General features: G+C 50.0%; 1 protein-coding gene across 1 annotated transcript; it reads right to left on the reverse strand.

Moving 5' to 3' along the window:
• Nucleotides 1–10,083: 10,083 nt before the first annotated feature.
• On the reverse strand, nt 10,084–19,020 carry LOC114864129 (BTB/POZ domain-containing protein KCTD16-like). The gene is made up of 2 exons (XM_029164789.3): nt 17,128–19,020; nt 10,084–11,289 (listed from the first exon to the last, which is right to left on the reverse strand). Exons 1-2 carry the CDS (start codon nt 17,942–17,944, stop codon nt 10,838–10,840), a joined length of 1,269 nt encoding a protein of 422 aa, XP_029020622.1. The 5' UTR covers nt 17,945–19,020; the 3' UTR covers nt 10,084–10,837.
• Nucleotides 19,021–19,899: the final 879 nt, after the last annotated feature.

The raw sequence follows: 19,899 nt of genomic DNA on the forward strand, positions 1-19,899 counted from the left end.
GTCTCCCTCTGCTGGTGCATTCACTGACCGGCGCCGCTGCAGCCTCACGGAGCACAGGCGCAGTCCACGCAGACCCACCCGGAAACGGCACCAAAGGCAATCACCACGCCCTCGATCACCTCCACGCGCACATCTGGGGCTGTTCCCTCCCACTGGACACGCAGGGCCGTCACAGTTAAAGCCAGACAAGGATAATCACCAACTCCATCCGCGTGATGAATTCATCTTCAGCTTTTATTTGCACAGTTTAAACATCCACTCCCCTTTCTTGTATCCCGGGGCTAAATAATTTAACCATATTGGCTGTGTACAGAAGGTTCGGGACATCCGTTTGAATTTTTTAAACAAGCATGAATCTTTCATATCTTTCTTCGCGTCAGCGGCACCCGGGGAAAATCTAAAAACGTACATGTGCCTTTTTACGGAGAGAGTGCGAGTACGCGAACGAGGCAGAGAGATTGGCCATGACTTATTTACATGTTCATATCAGTGTTGATACAGGCCCGTCCTCTCAAGCCTCTTACGCTTTAAACGGCTCGGCGGAGCGCACGGGAGGCCGAACGGCGCTCCGCCGTCGTTCCCACTGTTCTCCGCTGGTTTGAAACTCGACTGGCGGCTGGCGTCTCGGGGCGTTCGGCCGCTGCGCGTGGCTCCTTATCGGCCCCCGTGCAGCCAGACGGCCAGCCGGCGGACGGGGGCCCGCGTGCGATGGTTCTGATAGATAATCTGTGTGATGGAGGGGAGAGGATCCCCCCCCCCCCCCAGGGACGAGCTCGGGGGCGCTGTCTCTCAGAATATCATGGCTTGTCACAAGTCGCGGCGCGAGGAAGGAGCGTCGCCGTCTCCGGCTCTCATGTTTTATTTAAAACGCTGTCTTACTCAGAGAGCGCCGCTAACTCATTGAACGTGATCTGTCTCAGCTTTGCCTTTTTTTGGGGGGGGGGGGGGCTAACGTCCCCCACTTCCCTTCCAACGCCTGTGTTTGATCATTTGACTGTGGCATACCGTATGTGCAAATATTCCTCCAAGTGTATGAGGATGTGTTTCAGCAGTTTAATTTGAACAAGGTGTCAGTCAAGCTGCATAATCCTCATGCGGCGGTTTGATGAGGATTAGCCACACATCGAACAGCACTTTAGGTGCATCTAAGCTCTATAATTAACTTCTCCCTTTCAGAACTAATCCTCTACCCAAAACGTACTTTTACAGTTGCAAAAGTTCCCAGGTGCTGGTTTGGTGACGCATTTTCCTTTCTTTTCTACGCGACGGATGGAGCCGGCTCTGACTGTAAACAGGCGAGGCCTGGTGTGTTTAGAGGCGACACCTTGAACTCCGGTCCGACCGGACTAACCGGAACACCTGCGGGGACTCTGAGCAGCCGACGCCGTGCACGCGTTTATATGCAGACGTGCAGGTGAGCTGCTCCGAACCCGGGAGAAGGCGCCCGCGGAGCAGCAGGCCGCCTTTAAAACCTCCCTCTGGAGCAACTCCGCCATTCTTCCACCCACATTTTGTTCTGCCCGGCCGTTCTCCGCCACAAGATTGAATCCTATAAATATTTCATATTCGCTAAATAAATGAAACAACCTCCTTTCTTACTTTTTGGGCAGCGCTCCTAAAGTTGCGCCGCCGCCACCGGAGCTTATTACCGCAGCGCTGACACTGCGTCAGCCGTTGCCTAAATGAGGTTTGGCTCAGGGTCTCATTCATTTATAATGCATCCATTCTACTGGTAACAACACGTTGACTGTTTGCATTATATGCGCGTTCTGTCTGGAGCCATTATTGATGCATGTTTCAAGATTTGTAAAGCTTTTCATTAATTCATTTTTCAGTATATGTGTCAATACTGTAGCTTTCTAAATATAATATATAAATATATATTATAATATATAAAAAAATCTAATAATCTGAATATAATATATTATATATAGATTTTCCCAGCAGTCTTAGAAAGGTGATACCAGAGTGACATCTTATCTGAGGACGACCTCGCTGACCTCCCGCCGGCTCTCTTGGCCCTTTGCGTCCCTCCATGCGTCGCTCGCATGCGGAGCCGCTTCGGATCGCAACTCAACCCGACGCGACTCGAACCCGGGGAGCGCGGGGCCGAGGGGGCGGGACGGCTGCGACGCCCGAGCTGGGAGCCGGTAGGAGGTCCCCCATCGCGTGTGTTTCTCGTTTTTTTTTTTTTTTTTTTTGTCTCCAAGTGTGTTGATGCTGTTGCAAACGCTCCAGCAGCTGCATGAGTTCGAGACGCGCACGACGGGGGAACTAAAAATAGGCGGCGCACACCTCTGAGCCAGCTGCCTCTTTACTGCCGTTGGGACTGCTCTCGCGTCTCCCCTCGCTCCTCTTTCAGTCCTCCCGTTGTTCTGCTCCTCTCTGAGTAGCTGCTTTTAACCCACTCTGCCTCTTTAGGTTACTACATCTCCTTAGTGCCTGAATCGAGCCCTGTGTGTCTGGTCAGTCGTGTGCTGGAATGAAAGCCCTGAAATGGGACACGGCTTCCTCTCACTGGAGTCCATTATCCAGCCTGATGGGAAACTAGAACAGGGTGATCCACTACTGAAATTGTGAAGTCTCTGTCACATGAGTCCTGGATCCAATTATTTAAGTTAAACTGACCCCAAATACAGAACATAATGTGACCAAAGAGGCATTGGATTAAAACTGTCCTGGCTTTTTATTATCTTGACGTTGGCAGGACATCACATAGGCCTTGGTGGATTTAAGACTGCCCATGTGTACTTTTCACTTGCTTATTGTTATAAAGCTTCAAACCTCTCATCTGGCATCTGACAAAATATTTTGGCAATTCAAATTTCCAGCAACAGTGTGAAAACGAATGTTGTTTAGAATCGAATCCTCAGTAAAGCTATCCACCAAAACTAATGCCCGTGTAGCTAAAGTTGGCCTTTTTCCTACTTTGTTCTAAAGCCCCTGAATCCAGCATCATTAAGCTAAAGTTGGCAGTAATGGGTCATTAGGTATAACTCAAGTAATAATTCAAAGTAAACTTTTTAAAATACTAGCTTTTAGGGACTGAGGCAACATTTTTCTACGTTTTACATATACTTTTAAAGTAATCGCAGGTCTGAGATGAGAAGTGAAGTACAATTCTACTCCAGGTTGTGCATAATACACTGTCCACACATAACTCAACAAATTGCAATGTAATCCTTCATTTAAGAAAGGGCGCGGCTGTGGTTCGCTTCAATCAATCCCTCGCTCACCGTCCAGGCACCGACGCCGAATTAATCCACGCCTGAACATTTCCCCTGATAAATACATCACTTTGTCCTGTTTGATTAATGATTGCACAACCTACAGTGCTGATCCGTTTCAGCAAAAGCTTTTTAAAAGATGAAATTAAACCGCGTGTGTACAAATGGACCTGAGGAATGGAATAATAGAAAATGTACTCAAACATTTTTGGGGGCTTTTTTTGGCCATAAACAAGCGGTTACTACTCGCCTTACATCACCTTCCAGCCTCATCCGGTAAAAGGATTTCGTGCCGTGATTGTGCAGAGCATCAAATCAAACGTGAAGCGCTGTTACAGATTTGTCTGTTTGCCATGAAAAGCAAGTTGCATGTGAATAAAAGTCTCCCCTAAGATTCTGTCAAAAGCAAAATGCTCCTTGTACAAAGTAAATGCTCTAATGTGATTATTATGGCCTGCTGTAAATGTGAAGATGATGAAAGACATTTACATCTGAAACGACTGGCTGTATTTCCTTCACTCATCTCCTGTGGAACAAACCCCCTCAATCACAATCACCCCCTTTGAAGTGCCTTAGCGTGTGTCTAAATCCCATTCAGTAGGCAGATACATGTGTCACGCTGTTTGCTCTGTATCGGTTTTGGAGAAAGACACAGAGGCTTCAAAACAGGTTATGCAACCTCTTCCTTTCTCCCTTTGCCTCGGCAGCATTCATGCGGATCCTTGCGATTTAAAATGTAAAGGTTGCGAACGGCGAGTGAGTCCACGAAACAGGTTCAAACTTAAGCCAGAAACACTCAAAGGAGTATGAAGTCAAGCTTCACTCTGCTGTGACGTTATTTCTGATAAATAGTAGATCCTGGGGTCACGTGTGATTAAGGTGACACCCGATTCCATCCAGGGGCCGGATCACGACTCCTGTTTAACCGCGGGTATAATCTGTATGGTGCACAAAACGGGGAAATGTCAGCGGTCCCTTGGAGGGGTTCATGCGGCTGCTCAAGGCTGTCACACAAATGCAGCGGCACGAGCAGAATACTGAACGCAGAGAGGAGCAGTCGCACTTCCTGCCGGAGTCAGAGTCAGAGTCAGAGTCTGAGTCTGAGTCTGGGAGTGGGTTTAGTGTGAGGACGGTGGAGGGTCCTATATTGAGCTGTTCTTTACGTGCCGTTTAAATGCCGTGTTGAGGCCTGGCCTTTATTTCCACCTGGGACTTCTTCATCTCCCGCTCGGCGCGCGCTTCACTCTCCTTTATCTGAAGTTAATCACACGGTGGTGCTGGACTCCGCTCGTGTCTGACACCCACACCCTGGATTTATCACCCCCCCCCCCCCCCCCCCCTGACTTCGCCTCCTCCAGGCCCGGCGCTGCTTAGGGAGCGACGGGCCAGATGTTTGGCAACTCACCCGGCAAAGCGAGTGATGGACAACGCCGTGGAGCAGATTTAATCAGCGTCGCTGCCGCGGCTAAGCTTCGCCCTGAGAAGCTTGTGGCTTAAAGCCACGCCGGCGACCTCCCTGATTGTGGACAGTAACAGGCGGCGAGGGCGACTAATTAGCAGCAGCCCGACGTGGAAATCAGCCGGTCGTCGGCACGGAGAGAACGCCACAATCAAAATCAAAACCCATCACCGGCGCTTTCAGGGTCGGCAAGATTATTTTTTCAGTTTGTTGCCATGGCAATCGGGTCCATCCCGTCTTGGCATTTCCAGACTGTAGTGAGGGATTAGATGGCAATGTCAGACATCTGTGTCAAATCCTTCTCCAGCTCATTTCAGCCGTTTGTCGTGTTCTTGGATGACAGATGACGGCCTGACACTCGCAGAGGAAGCGAATGTACTGGAGCTCGGTGACGGGTTCATACGAGCGTCTCATGCCCCTGAGGTAATATGGCCATTGAGGTAAATACCATTTGTTTTGTGGCCTTTCCATGATGGCCGAATAATGGCTCAAAGAATGCGGCGAGATGAGAGTCTGAGGCCGGGGATGGGAGTAATCGGAGCGGTGACACGGGCCAATAGAGATTAATGAGAGCGCGGGGTTTCTCCGCTGCCAGAGAGGGACGGCGTCGGCGCTGTTTGCTTTCACACCAGCGACCATTTTCTGGCCTCACGTTGTTGGACTGCGTTAGCGTCAACACCTCACAAGCCTCTGTGAAATGGAGCGGAGCAGATGAAGCAGGGGCCATATACTGTGGGCAGGATGCTGGAAAGTCTCGCAGGGCATCCGCACCGCTGGATCTTCTGCACTTGTTGCTATTTATGATGAAAAAACGAAACGTTGCCGTTATCACGCTCAGAGCGGCAAAAGCAAACGCTTAAGTCAACGTGCCATTAAAGTATTGGTGCAGAATGTTTTTCCAGGATTTTACATTTCCAGGCTTAATATGCTTTTAAGTAATCTGTGCGGGTATGTGCGGTGCTCTGCTGATAACGGAGCCGCGGCAGCAGGTCAGCTGCTGTGGATGAAACATGCCCACCATCTGTGTGCAACATTTTAATCTGGACGGGGATTAATGGGCGCCCGCGTGGATCGGGGCCTGGCTTCGTGTCCGTTGGCGTCCGGACGGGTCAAAGCGCCGCGTCGTAGCTGGAGAGGACCGCGTCCCGTGGTTCCTCGCCGGGAACGTGGCGACGAGGTAGTGAGAGTTTCTGCAGTAACGTGCAGCTTCTGTTGCGCCGCAGCGCCTCCATTCCTTTAAAAACAGCAGATTACCACTGGAAATAGATTGGATTACAGACAAAGAGGCAAATCTTCTTCACTGCGCGCGTGCGCGACCTCCCGGTCGAAGCAGACGGGAGCAGAAAACACGCACGAGGAGTCTGTTTTGAATAAACCTGGGCCTCGGCTCCAGTCGAGGAGTCAAACGCTCAGACTTAAGACTGAGCTCATTACGCTAAAATCACCGTAACTCATCCAGAGCAGGTTCCCTTGTTAACCGGCAGGAAATTAGCAGCCAACGCCGTCTTTATCTCCAAAAGCAGGTTCCAAAAGCAAGTGCTCTGGAGCTGTTTGAGGGTGTTTTATAAAGTAACTGCAGCTGGAGGTTGGAGGTCGGTGGAATTAACACCACGTTCCCCCACTGGTTGTTTAATAGAGCGACGTTGGCTGACGCCAGTGCGACTGAGGAGTGTGACTCCGTGTGGGAAGGTGAGTAGGTCCTTGTTCAGTCTCCCGTGACATCATAACAGTTTACCTGTGCTGCTGTACTCACTGTCCGACGTCACGGCCCACAGACAATCACTGATTATAGTCCAGATTGATGCTGCAGCTTCCCGGTGTATTTTACCCCTGCAGTAAACTCTGTAATCTTCCTTTGATTTATTTTAGACCCTGTCCTGCTCAGCAGCACTCGCCACCGTGGGCTTCTATACACTGTGGTGCAGCGGCGTTGATCAGTAGCCCTTGGAGGTGATTTATGAGCCGTGGGATCTGCGGTCAGAACAGCTTAATTGAGCCTGTATATTTTCCAGAGCGGTCCTTGAAAAGGGGATAAGGTAATGAGGGGGAAAATGACAAGAGGAAGACACTTTAGTTGTAAATCAGGCTCCTTACAGCTGCCAAGAGGCGACATTTAAAAAAAAAAAAAACATTAAGCGCACCTTTACAAATCCAGAGGAGACTCAAGTTCACTTAACTGACCTCATAACAAATCAGTGGAGCGGCTTTTCTATTTTCTGCCTTTATTCGCTCGCTCCTCTTCCCGCTGTCACTCAGGATAATTTTATCCAACCGTGACGCCCGGATGGATCCCGGAGGGGACTGGACGAACACCCAGGAATGCGCAGAATGTACAGTGATTGATTAATGCGAAGTGTAACGCTGACAGTGGCTGTCAGGTCGTCTGAGGAGGTGGACCCCTGCACGTCGCCTCCACCTCCTCCACCATCGCCTCCACCGTCGCACCTCAGCGCCGAGGGAGGAGCCGCCGCACCGTGGAGGTGCCAAAGCAGCCGCGCCTGCTGAGGTCAGCATTATTGACTGACGCCTGTCAGTGTGTGTGTGTGTGTGTGTGTGTGTGTGTGTGTGTGTGTGTGTGTGTGTCAGAACAACGCGACACAAACAGCAGCCGCTAAAATAATGATAATGTTTAATCACCATCTCCTCACAGCAGCAGCATCAGAACACACAGGTTTACGTACATGAACAGGATGGAGCCATTTTAAACACTGTGCATCTGCCCCGCTTGCGTTTGCACCTGTAAATAATCTCATGCGCTGCTTTACTTACATGTGTTCATGGAGCACGCAGGTGTTCAGGGGAGACGACCGCAGCACAAACCGCATCTGCCTGCGGAGGTCATCATCCTGAGTGATCCACGGACCTGTCTTCAGATGGAATCCGCCGCGATGAAACGCTCTCATTTTGCATCAGCAGACTGTTTATTTTCCACTGTAACTAGGACACTGTTTTGGGGGGAAAGATGTTGCTGCTGCATATTTAACTCTAATTTTCCAGTTCTTCAAGCAACGTGACCAAAAAAAAAAAAATCTCTGCACCTTTGTTTATTTGGAGGACGGATTAGCGAGACACATGTTAAAAACAGGGCTAATAAAACTACTCACGTGCTCCGACATCAGTATAAAGTCAGAAAATATGGAATTTGGATGAACTTTGAGTCTTTTATTCAAAGTACAGGAGTGAAGTGTCTAAAAGTCTGTTAGTGCTGACGTTTTAAGGGTTTAAAAGCCAAACATGTATTCTCCATAACGCTACATACATAATGCTGCTATAATTTGCCCCATCAGTTCCTTCCCTGTATGCATATTTAATATGTTCCACTGGTATTTCCACTGAGCAGAGCGGAATCAGGCCAGTGTAAGACCTCAGATGTACGCTGAGACTGTAAATTGGTTCCCATTTCTCTAACAATGTCCCAGCAGGTTCCTCATGACAGAGCGAACACTGTGTTGAATATAATCACAGCTTAAGGGACAATGAGGCTTGAAAAGGGAAAATCAGCCCTTTTTTAACGTTGATAAAAAGTCTGAAATACATATTTCTTCTCTGCTAAGTAGCAACATTTACGAGAAAACCGGGCCCTGACTTGATGCACAGGAATAGAAATGTTTTTCACTGATCAGACTCTTTTGTGCAAACACTTTGAGAGGCCGTATGATGATGCCCAGCGCCTTTGCACATAATTATCATATGGCTTTTTGCATGAGACGACAGTACGCCGCAGCTTTCATCGCGTCGCTCATGATGAACAAACATCCCGACGACAGAGACGCGAGCCTCAGAAGGGAGATCTTCACTCGCTCAGTCAGTCAGATGCAGTGTTTAGAAAACGGAGACGTCAGTCATCTAAAATTAGATGAGCAAGCAGAAAACATGTGATAATTATGGAGATGTGCTGCAGGCAAGACTTCTCCCGCTAGGAGTCTCTTTCAGAAGAAAGAGATAAATTGCATATTTCATCTCGCTATTCCAGATGTCAGGCTTGGCAGAAATTACCCTGCGCCTGCCGTGACAGTTCCATCTTATATGTTGCGTTGGCTGGGATTTAGAACGTTGGTGAAAGCAAATTACAGTGTCTTCCAAACGGGACATAATCCAGAGCCTAATCCTTATATTCATAGTAAGGAATCAAATCCTGTTTGCTTAGTTTTACATCACGCCTCTATTATTCCTTGTGTGAATAACAGCCTTGTCTGGGCGCCTAATATCTGATAAGCGGGGCAATTCTTCCACTCTTCACTCCACACAGGCTCTGGAGTAATTTTCTAATACAAAGGCTGTTATCATGCTGTCAGAGCTGTCTCAAGCTGAGGGAGGCTGTTGTAGGAACCGCTGGGCCTGCAGGCAGCCCCCGCTGGATAATTGAGAGCAGATAACGGCGACGGAGATGTTTTCTGATTGAGGATTTAATGTTGCTTTGCATCCTAGAGGAGGATGTTGTTATCGACCCTCAGCCAAGGCCGGGCCGGGATCCGAGGCTATTGATCCGTAAGGGGAAGTGGAGAGACAACAGCTGTGCTCAGGTGCATCTGTGGGATAAGGCAGGAGCAAAAAAAAGAAAGAAACAAAGCACGCGTCCGGGGCCGGGTCAGGGTGGGCCCCGGCGCCGAGCGCGCCTCATATGCAAAAACACATCCATTGATTTTGCATCAGCGTATTAGAATGCAGAGCGAGGTGGGAAGAAGACCCAGCCACGCTCCAAGTTTTTGCTGTTTTATTCTCTGCTGGGTTTAAGGAATAAAACACCCTTTGTTGCTCTCATCTAGCCTTTGAGCTAAATAGGGCCTTTTGTACCATATGGGTGAAGGCTAACGTCCTCTTGACCAGGATTATAGGTTCCAGTTTCATGTATTGCCTGACAGACATAGCGGGATTGTAGCAGTATACATCTGATGGCTGTAATCTGCCTATTGTCATATGTATTTCTGCAGCCAGAGCAAAATGTACCGCTAAGCCCTAACAAAGCTCTTTTTTCCCTTTGAACTTGTGTTAGAGGACACTCGCCGTCCCAGGAGAGAGACGCTTCTTCATCTATCATCACACGCACAGTTTTTTGGGGGGTTGCGGCAAAACAGTCCCCAAAGCTCGCTCGCTCGCTCCCTCGCTCGCTCTCTCGCTCGCCCGCGCTGGTCACAGATCCAACGTGGCAACGCTGCAGAAATCTGTTGGCTAAAAATAGTGCCCGCCGCGCGCGGCTACGGTTTCCCCTTCGCGCCTATTCGAGATCCTCTCGAGAGGGCGAGATTGTTGGTTCCTGATCGGGGCAGCGATTTGTGAGGGGGGCCGCGATGCGTTCGGGTCCGGGGGAGTTTCCAGAAGCTGCAAAATGAAAACTCAGGGAAAAAAGGGGGAAAACAGTGCCGGGGTCACGTCACAAGAAGGTCCACGGTCACTCTGTCCGATTCTAATCCATTTATTAGCTTTTTTTTTTTTGCACACTTACAATCAAGGATTAGATCGATATCCATTGGCATTACACTCTATCTACACAACAGCATCTATCCAACACGTGACGACATCGGACACAGGTTTCACAATGGCGAACACACACAGGCAGTGCTCAGTCACAACCCGCCGTGGTTTCCCACTCCACAAAACACTCGAAGGTTGGTTGGATATTGCATAATAACGCTAAGGGTGAGATGACATGCAGTGCTGTTATCAAAGCTTACTATTATATATGTGTTATCAGTGGAGCATAGTAATCCATTGCTAACTCACAGCACCATCTGGGTACATCCAATAAAAAACGGCTATTGTGGGCAATCGCACGTACATTATGTGATAGGTTGATGAGTCGAGGTGATGTTGCCCCTGAGGTTTGCTTTGTTGCTTCGTCTAGTGATGCCGTTAGCGTTAGCGTTAGCACGCCTGCCCCCGGCCCTCCACGGTGAGAGCAGCGTTAGTGATTGAAGCCCCAACTGGAGGAACCTGATTTACACATGTGCATAATCACACACAACACCGTGCAGACACTGTACGTTACAAAGCGACGGCCGGCGGCCTCATACTGTGTGTGCTCCGCGGCTCATGCTGGCGGGAGGGTGGCCACAGACCCTTTATCCTGGTACAGTATGTGCCCCAGAGGGTGCAGTCTGTCGCCTGTGTAGCTGAATAGTCCCCCAGCACCGTCCGCCCCCCCCTCTCGCGCTTAGAGACGGTACTTGCTCAGGAGCTCTGATTGCCACATGTACTTCCTCTCCGGAAAGTGATCGGGGATCCTAATGCGCCGGAAGTCCTGGATGCATTTCTCCAGCTCCTGCTCCGGGGTCATCTTCTCCTTGTTCCCTTTCCTCTTGGCGGCCTCGCGCTCCCGCACCCCGAAGGTCCTGACGCGGAGCATGTCGGTCTTCCGGCGCATCTCCGCCTGCTGCAGCACGTGGGCCGGCGCCTTGGGCATGGGGCGGTCCAGCGTCTGGATGTTGGCCTGCCTCCTCACGGGGCCGCAGATCACGGTGCCCTGAGGGGAGCTGGCCTCCGACTGGGTCTCGGAGCAGGAGGTGGAGAGGTCGTTGAAGGAGGTGCCGCTCTCGCCCTCCCGCTCGCTTTTGTGGCTCTTGCAGCAGCAGTCGCAGTGCGAGGAAGACCACCTGGAGGGGCCACCTACGCACAGGCAGACACACAAAGCACACCACTCAGTCGTTTAGGCCACAAGCAGCAAAAGGAACTATACTCATCCAGCAAATGCTGACAAATACCTGAACAGCCTCAAAAATGAATGCAGGCAAACATTAGTCGAGCGCGCGTGTGGCGAACTACACGTGTAAGTTATTAGTTTTGACATTTAATTAGTGAATCTCAAAAGAGCTGGTGGGCCGTGCGTATTGCTTCCTCTGATAAGCAGGACCCCTGAGTTTCTTAAGGACCTTTTCCACTTCCCAAGGCGAAGCTCGTCTCAGAGCCAGAGCAATCTGCTTCGCCTCGGCGGGCGCTTATTAGAGACGTAACCCGGTTGCAGGGAAGCTGCCGCGTTATTTACCGATTTTCAGACCATTCAGTCAAATTGGCGCGGACGCGTGCTCTCTAGGCAAAGAAGGACGGAAGTCGGAAATCATCTGTCTTGGGCGCTAACAAAAGCAGGTCAGTGAGTAGTGGTGTCCTGACCTCCTGTCAGAGAGTTGGGATACGAGGTAAATCTGGTACAAGCAGAATATTTTAGTAGTTTTCCTCCTACTTCTTATCTCTTATCTCATCTCACATCCTCCTACACTGCTAATTATGAGCTAGAAATACTGTATTGTACTGCCCGCTGGCTTGTGAAGTGTTCAAGTAAAGACAGTAAACACTGTAGCCATCCCTCATTTTCAAATATAGCCCTGAACTGTGGTCTCTTTGTTCTCCTTGTTGTGGATACTGTACGTTAACAGGTAGAAATATGCGCCGCCGAAGTATAAACAAGCCTCAGAGAGATGAAGTTATACCCAGTCTCTAAAACCGTCTTAATGGCCTTTCCCAGTATGATGATACAGACTCCATATCATTGATATTTCAGAGGAAGCAGTAATTCGTCCATTACCTACTTCCACTGCATGCACCAATTTGTACCGAACAGAGTTCAAGGGGCATTTTAAACTCTCTGCACACACTGTAATAATGACCTTATCTCTGGCGCGATGATTGCATTGGGCTGATAGTGAGAGAGTCGCTAACAGCTTTTTAATGGCTAATCCATGAGTAAAGAGGCCAATCAGTATCCCCCCCCCCCCCCCTCCACACACACACACACACACACACGCAGAAAATGAATCCAGCTCAGTCCAGTAGCACCAGGCAAATGGATGCAGGAGGAGGATCATGAGGGGCGAGGCTCAGCATTGTTTCTAAATCGATGGATGCCATGGTCCGGAGGGGCAACCCGTTTAGGAAGCGGGCCAACACCCAATAATAGTATCATAGAATGTTTGACCCATGCAGGAGAATCAACTGTATTGAAGCCCCTGAAGTTAATTGTATGCCATGCGATAATTAGCTTCAAGTCTCGCAGCTCTTACAGTCAAAAACAGACAAACCAGAAGCTGTGTCATTTAAACAAGTGTGTGTTTGTGTGTGTGTGTGTATAATACACTTAGTATCTTTTCAGGGAAGCCATTGATTGTGCTGTTTTTCTCCATACAGCCTGTATGAGCGATCGTATTACAACCACAGCGAAGGGCCGGCCTCAGACCAGACGAGGGCCGATCCCCATAAACAACACACATGGGGGGGGGGGTTCTGTTTAAGGACGCACAGGGGCGTCCCACAGGGCGGCCACGCGGCCTCGTCCAACTCCCAACGCGTTAGCGGTGTTTGAGTTTGGTCTCGGCCCGGAATGACGCGTTGCAGAGGGTTTTAAATGGCAGGAAAGTAGGACACGCAGGGGGCTGAAGGCAGCGGGCTCTGACAAACGCAGCTTCAAATGTCACTGGGTTTCTTGCCAGACATTCGTGTGTTTGTTTTCTCCGCGCTCCCAAAATGACTCATTAAGGGGGTCTGACGATCATCCCTTTAACAGCAGGCCGGCCCCGCGCCGCGCTGATGTAATGTCCGATGACTGTAATAAGCTAAGAGTCGAGAGCCAAGAAAATAAATAAATGGAGGGGAACAAGAAAGACACATCACTCAGCAATTTTCCAGTTATTATTAAATATGACCAGGAGGCCATAATGCAATTTATTTCACATTCAGACCGGAGTGACCCAAAGCTGTCTGCCTTTTAAATGTAAATCTAAGCAGCGATGCGAACGGTGCCCTCGGTCGAAAAGAATGAAAATAAGGCCCGAACGCCGAGCAGCTTTTTACATCCAAGACCATCTGACTCAGAAAAACAACTTGACTTCTAAGTTTATGAAATAAACATGCGCTGCATTCACTTTCATTACTGTCCCGTCTTCTCTCCAGACACACAGGCGTCCTGTGAGCCTGTAAATATGGTTCCTGAGCAAAGACAAGCAGGTGGTGAAGGTATCGATACGATCGGATGCGGCTGTTTTATGCATTAATGCAGCCACTGAGGGAGTTAAGCTCCGTTGTTAGTATCTGCCAGTATTAATCACTCCAGCGCTGCTCCAACACCCATGATAACAAGGAGCCGGCGAGAAGGAAGAACCAACAAGCCTTAAGTGACCTAATTCAAGGACACCGCCTCTTACAGTGTCTTACAGGCCGGCCCGGCCCAAATTATCCGCTTCCCACGAGGGGAGCGACGCCTCCACCGGCTGATTGTTAATGGCAAGTCAGCGCTGTCCCCCTCCAGAGGCACAGAGCGGCTGCCTGCTGAGCGTCTCCCTGACAGCGGGGCGAACGAGCGGCGGAGACAGATTGAAACGTCTATATCAGCCTCTCCCTGCAGGCCCGCGCCCTGACCCAGCACCACCACCCCCCACCCCCACCCCCTCCACAGAGGAAGCAAGATGAGCTGTCCTGAGTGTTTGCAGAGCTCCTGTCATCACCTAAAAGACGCCTCGGGAGGCTGGTGGAGCGACAAGTCTGCTCCCCCCGTCGCGTCGAACAGGTGATACTCAAAGTATGACGAGCGCTGATACGATTTCTATTCTTAAGGACCCCCCCCCCCCCTCTCCCCCCGCAAGGTCAGCATGACTGACAGCTCCAACCAACAGCTGTGTGGCTGGTGGTGCACAAAGTTCTGCAACTATAGTGAGGAAACAATGCGCACACACACACACACACACACACACACACACACACACACACACACACCTTACTGTATGTCTGGCCATTTTTCTGCCCCGTTGCTCTCTGAGATCTAGGTGAGTTATTCGTGGGAGCGCCATCCATCTCTTCCAGCCGGACCCCAACCCGCCTCTCTGGGAGCGGCCCAGCCTCTGCCTCCATTAAACACAAGCCACTGATTACTCTCCCCGCTGCCTCGCTGCCGCCATTGTTCGGGAGCCATTACGGCCGCGCATCACCTCATTCACCACCCAATTGAAGACTGCGCAGGTACATTAGCGGAGCGCAGCATCCGAGCGGAACCATTCTTCATCTTTACTGTACGAGCGTGACAATAAACTCTCTCTCGATAAAATGAAACTGTGGCTGATGTTATTAAACCTAATGTTCAATAATAATTTGCTCTGACAGCGTGATGTGGAGACACTCATGTCACAGGAGGTTATTACTGTATGTTATTTAACATGTTGATGGGAACAATGGTGCATTGGCTGATAGAAAGAATCCCTTCCCTATAAGATACACCATATTTAACTTGCCCTTAAAATAGGTCAGCGTTCATGTATCTAAATTGAATCTCCAGCGTCTGAGTGGAGAGAAGGAAATATTTTGGGATCACAGATTGCTTTTTAATTAGCCAGCACTCTCATCTTTCCCCAGAGATAATAGGCAATGAGGAGACCATCCCCAAATGCCAACTGGGATGTTATCACTACACCCATTACGTTGTCACTGCCAATCATAAAAAAAAAACAAATGATCCCATTACACTCAATGAGCTGCATTTCTTCTGACGTACAACCTGAGAGGATGAGCTCCATGAAGCCCAAGATGAAGAATAATTAGTTAGTTGTGCTTTTCACACTCTTTGTTTCGGTCCATACTGGTCAGAACTGGTCAGATGCCTGACAGTATCTTAACTTAATGAGAGAGTGAGTGCATTGACTAATACTAACAGACGACAGCAAAAGGATCAGTCTCCACCGTGGAATGAAATCCACACTAACACTGAGCCAGTGGAGCCTGTGGGAAAACTGACACATTCTGCAACACGGACGCCGCCGGAGGAACCGACAGACTGGGAGAACGTCTCTCCGTCTGTTTACTTCACCCACTCGCTCTTTTACACTCAGCGCCCACAAATCCAGTGGCCCTGACTCACGGCAGATGCGAGCGGACAGGAGACGGGTAAGAAAAAAAAGAGAGGGGGGGGGGGGGGGGGGGTTGAAGAGCAATAAAATGTTCCTCTGAAAACAACAAACAGCAATAAAGCACATCTGTTTCATGCCTCCCCTAAGGTCCACTTGTCTACATGCATTCTTGGTGGAGGACTACCTGCCCTGGGCCAGCCACTGCTCCACATCCAGAATCAGGTTACAGTATTAGTTGTGAGAGTGGATGCGGGCCGCTGTGCTGCTGTAAAGCAGAGGGCTCTCACGCCTGTCTGCCTTTGATGTGTCCATCCATCATCCCGACCAGGCCTCTGTCTCTGCCTAATATTCCATATGGATGGGACTACGTACGCTTCCTCTCAGCCCCACCTCGTCTGCGCCCCTTTAATGAAACCTCCCTTGCCTTCCGTGCCTCACCGGCCCTAATGTTTTCACCCCTGCTTCATCAGACCCTGTGAACTTTCCTTCCTGATACTTTCATCTATTTTTGCTCATTGCTCCTGCTCTTTTTTCTCCTCCTGCCTCATTTCTTCCTCCCCATGGCCGGGACTCATGCAACTTTTACTCCCTTATCCTCCATCTGCTCCTGTCCTGCATCTTTTATCCATCCATGCTGTACTTATTGCAGTCTCTTGTCTGTCCCTCGTCTTTGTCCTGGGGCTGTGTCTGTTAATGGAGAAGGGGATAAACAACTACGCCATATGCTGCGTTGAAAAGTTGAATGACTCAGGAAAATCTTACCTGGTCGGTTGTTAATGTGGGCCAAGGCAGAGCTCTCCATTATAATTAGCCTGTATTAACGACACTATTGACGACTCATTAGCAAACCATATGTCACGTCTTCCTCCGCCCAACCTCCTGCACCTCCAACCTTGACCCACCGACTGGGTTCCGCTCAGCTTTTCCAAAGGGAGCTATTTAGTATCAGTATCAAAGTGCTTTGTAATTGCCCATATGCGCCATCTTTTTCTGAAGCTAATTAAGGCATTTCCGGATTAACAGACTCTAATTTCAAGCCTTCGGGGGAATGCAGCAGAATCCACGTGAAATGATGCTGCCCACTGGTGCTATATTATTCATAACCCACCGGCTGACATAATCTGAGCGGCAAACTCGTGTTTGCGCGTGACGCATGGGTACTTGAAGTGTAGCATCGTTGTGACTCAACTCCATTGAGGCCCGTGGGCAGGTTTGCGTCTTACCCCAGAACCAACACGGGAGTTTAAAGGCGCCACATGCGACGCAAAGGTTCAGGCGCTAACCCGACCGTGCCTCCTGGTGGCGTGCGCAAACACGCAGCGGTCTCTGCGTGACACCTTTACATCCAGGCCGTTACGCAGAAATGTAAAAATGGATTCCACCCGGTTATCAATAATAATTTTACATTACTTAATATGGAAAACATATTTGATCCAGAAGCATCCCGTCCCTGTAGCGGACGTGATTAGATGGGGGAGGGTGTGGCACTCGCGCTCGGAAGTGTCCACTGGGCGTTGTTCCTGTTTAACTCAGCAGTTGTGTGCGGGACACCTGAAAGTCAAAGCCGTTGGGTTTAACTCGCATTGCGTCTCAGGTGTAGTAATTATAAAGCTTCACTCACGGTAGAAGATGTACTGTGCGTAATTGGACCAGACTCGGTCATCTGCGTAATGACCGATGGAGGACGCGGTTAGGGACGAATTGCAGGCCACGATGTGGAAGCCGCTCTCTGACAGCATGTCAAAAGCCCGCTCCAGGTGCCTGAACTTGAGGTAGAACCTGCAAGTGTAACGGTCCGGCGGTCGCTCCGTGTCCCTGTTCTCGTTCAGGGCGTCTCCAAACACCTCCTTCGCCAAACCAATCCTGCTGCTGATGAAGATCCTCGGTGATTTTTTGGCTTTGGCGTCGCTTTGGCTTTCTCTGCCCCCCGCGGCGCACACGCTTTTGAAAGCGACCGTGATGTAGCCGTACCTGCGGTCCAGGGAGTACGGGGGGTAAAACCTCTGCTCGCTGCCCTGCGACGCATCATCTATGTCACTGCAGTACACGTCGTCCGGGAGCAGTTTGGATTCTTCCGATGCTAAAAGTTTGGCCAGTTCTGGCAGTTGGAAGTATTCCGCCTCTCGTTTTAACCTTCCCCTCTCGGGAAAGTGGTCGGGGAGGACAACCTGCTTGTCTCTGAGGTAATCCAATACATAGCGAAACAAAAAGCCATCTCTGTCAATGAAATAGCGGCCCCTGAAGTCCCGGGACAAGTCGTTCGAAGACCCCTTCTTGTTGGAAAACAGTTTCCCAAGTAAAGAACTCGGAAAGCTCGTCAAAGTGCCATAACGAGTGTAATACACCTGTCCGCCCACATTCAGCTCAATAACATCCGACGGGGGGTTCTGCACGGAGCCCTGCTCTTTCGCAGGTAGCGTTTTGCAGTTCTCGCTCATTTTTCCCCGCGGGTCTGTCGAGAAATCTCAGTCACGGCGCGAAGACGTCCAGGAAGTTCAGCGCGTCGGGCGCAGCTGCATGGCGTGGACGCACTCAGACCGAACGCGCGATCTCGACTCGAGCTGCAGTCCATCCAGCGTCAGGGCGAGCGGTCCCACGGTGCGCCTACAGCGTGTGCTTTAACCCAGTGCGTAAATATGCGAGTCCAGGTTGCATCCTTTTTGAACGCAATCGATTGTCCGGCATCGTGTTACACACATCCACTGCGATGGGACGTCAGGCTACTGTGACTTTAAAGACATATAGTCCTCACTTCACCCGCACGTTCAACAAAACGCCCCACAAAACACGTATTACGCGCAGGTTTTCCGTGGAAACGTCCTCCTCCTGTGTCCGGATTCTACTTCAAACGCACAAGTCCAAGATCCATTTAGGCACGCGCCCGCATCCCGTCATTGTGCCGCCGAGCGCTGGGATGCTGAGGCTGCGAGAGGAGGAGCGCGACTCCTGCGCGCTCTCATCTCTCCAAACTGCTGAGTGCGGAAACGCTTGGTCCAGCAGAAGGTCTGAGATCATTTCGCTCCAAGCTGTGCGAGAGAGAGAGAGAGAGAGAGAGAGGGAAAATCGTCCCGAAAGAAGTAGCGTCTTACATCATCTTAAAGGAAAATTGCATTTGCAGACGATCGACACACGGCGGGCTGATGTGGGTGCATCTGTGCCATTTTTCGTGAAATTCCGATCTCGCCACGGGCGACGTGCAGCTGGCAGAGGGGATTCAGGTCCAATGTAGTTTTAACATCCAAGCGTTGCGGATTTTAATCCCTCCTTCTAAGTCTTCACAGAAGCTTTCACATTTACATTTAACGCTCTTTGCTCACGCGCTTATCCCCAAAAGGCGGGTGAGAGGTTAGGTCCCATGCCGCGTCTTGCTCTAAGACGCACCGGCAGTGGCAGCTCGCGACCAGAGCTGGTGATCTACAGGACAGGACTATCTAAACGTCCATAAAGGCTCGAACGGAAGCTGGAATAAACGAGATAGTCCCACTGTGACTGGGAATGCAAATGTATCCCTTCAATGATCCCATTGATTTGACCGAGTTATTTCTTATTTCAGCACCATGGAGAGATCTTAGTCCACTTCTTTCACAGTTGCGTGATCTTTCCTCCTTCCAGTCTGGAAATGACTACAAAGTAATGTGTTCGATTAACTTGATGTGCTTTTCATTTTGACACAAACTGCAGGTTATATACAGAGTGAAATCCTTATTACGAGCACTTTATTCTGGATTATAGGAGAAGGAGGAAGAGGAGGAGAAGCAGTGGGACTTGTATATTATTGCTCAGGGTCTGTTCAGTGAATTTGTCATAGAGCCATCAGAACACTCCACAAAGCCAAGGGTGGAAAATCCCGTTTGCAGGAGTGAGATGCTAGGCTGAATTTAACGCTTGACAGTGCCATCACACACACACACACACACACGCACGCACGCACACACACACGCACACCATCTATGCTGCCACATGTAGGTCACAAGCAGTCATTGTTCATAGGTTAATGTGTGAGCGCATGTGTGTGGCAGAGGAGGGGACGGACAACATGCATTTAAAGGCTCACGCTCACCTGAATCGTGAGGGGCTCCTATTTACTCACGGCCTGTTTGTTTTGAAGATGAACTTTCAGGTCCCACGTAGCCACGGCCCACATCACTGGCACCGCTAATCTGGGCTTCAGACTGTTTTGTAGCCTTTGTTTGCTTTCAGGCTTGTTTGTGTTTTTGAAGGCCGGTTGTAATAAATCCAATGCTTTTATTGCCGCGACGCTGAGCGAAGGCGTTGGAGACGGGAGAGCACCCTTGACTTGCGGTTTTGAGGAGGCAGCGGTCACGCTTTACCCTGTTAATTCAGAGTATATTGTGCCGGAGAGGGGTTGCTAAGCAGCCACGGGGGACTGAGT

Source organism: Betta splendens, chromosome 10, assembly GCF_900634795.4.
Source record: "Betta splendens chromosome 10, fBetSpl5.4, whole genome shotgun sequence".
Lineage (NCBI taxonomy): Eukaryota > Metazoa > Chordata > Actinopteri > Anabantiformes > Osphronemidae > Betta > Betta splendens.

What these genes read in the sequence shown, in the direction of transcription:
- LOC114864129 (XM_029164789.3), bottom strand. Translation starts at nt 17,944, where the DNA reads ATGAGCGAGAACTGCAAAACGCTACCTGCGAAAGAGCAGGGCTCCGTG. An exon ending in CGCACAGTACATCTTCTACC is followed by an intron (nt 11,290 to 17,127) that starts GTGAGTGAAGCT and finishes GCCTGTGCGTAG; the next exon opens with GTGGCCCCTCCAGGTGGTCT.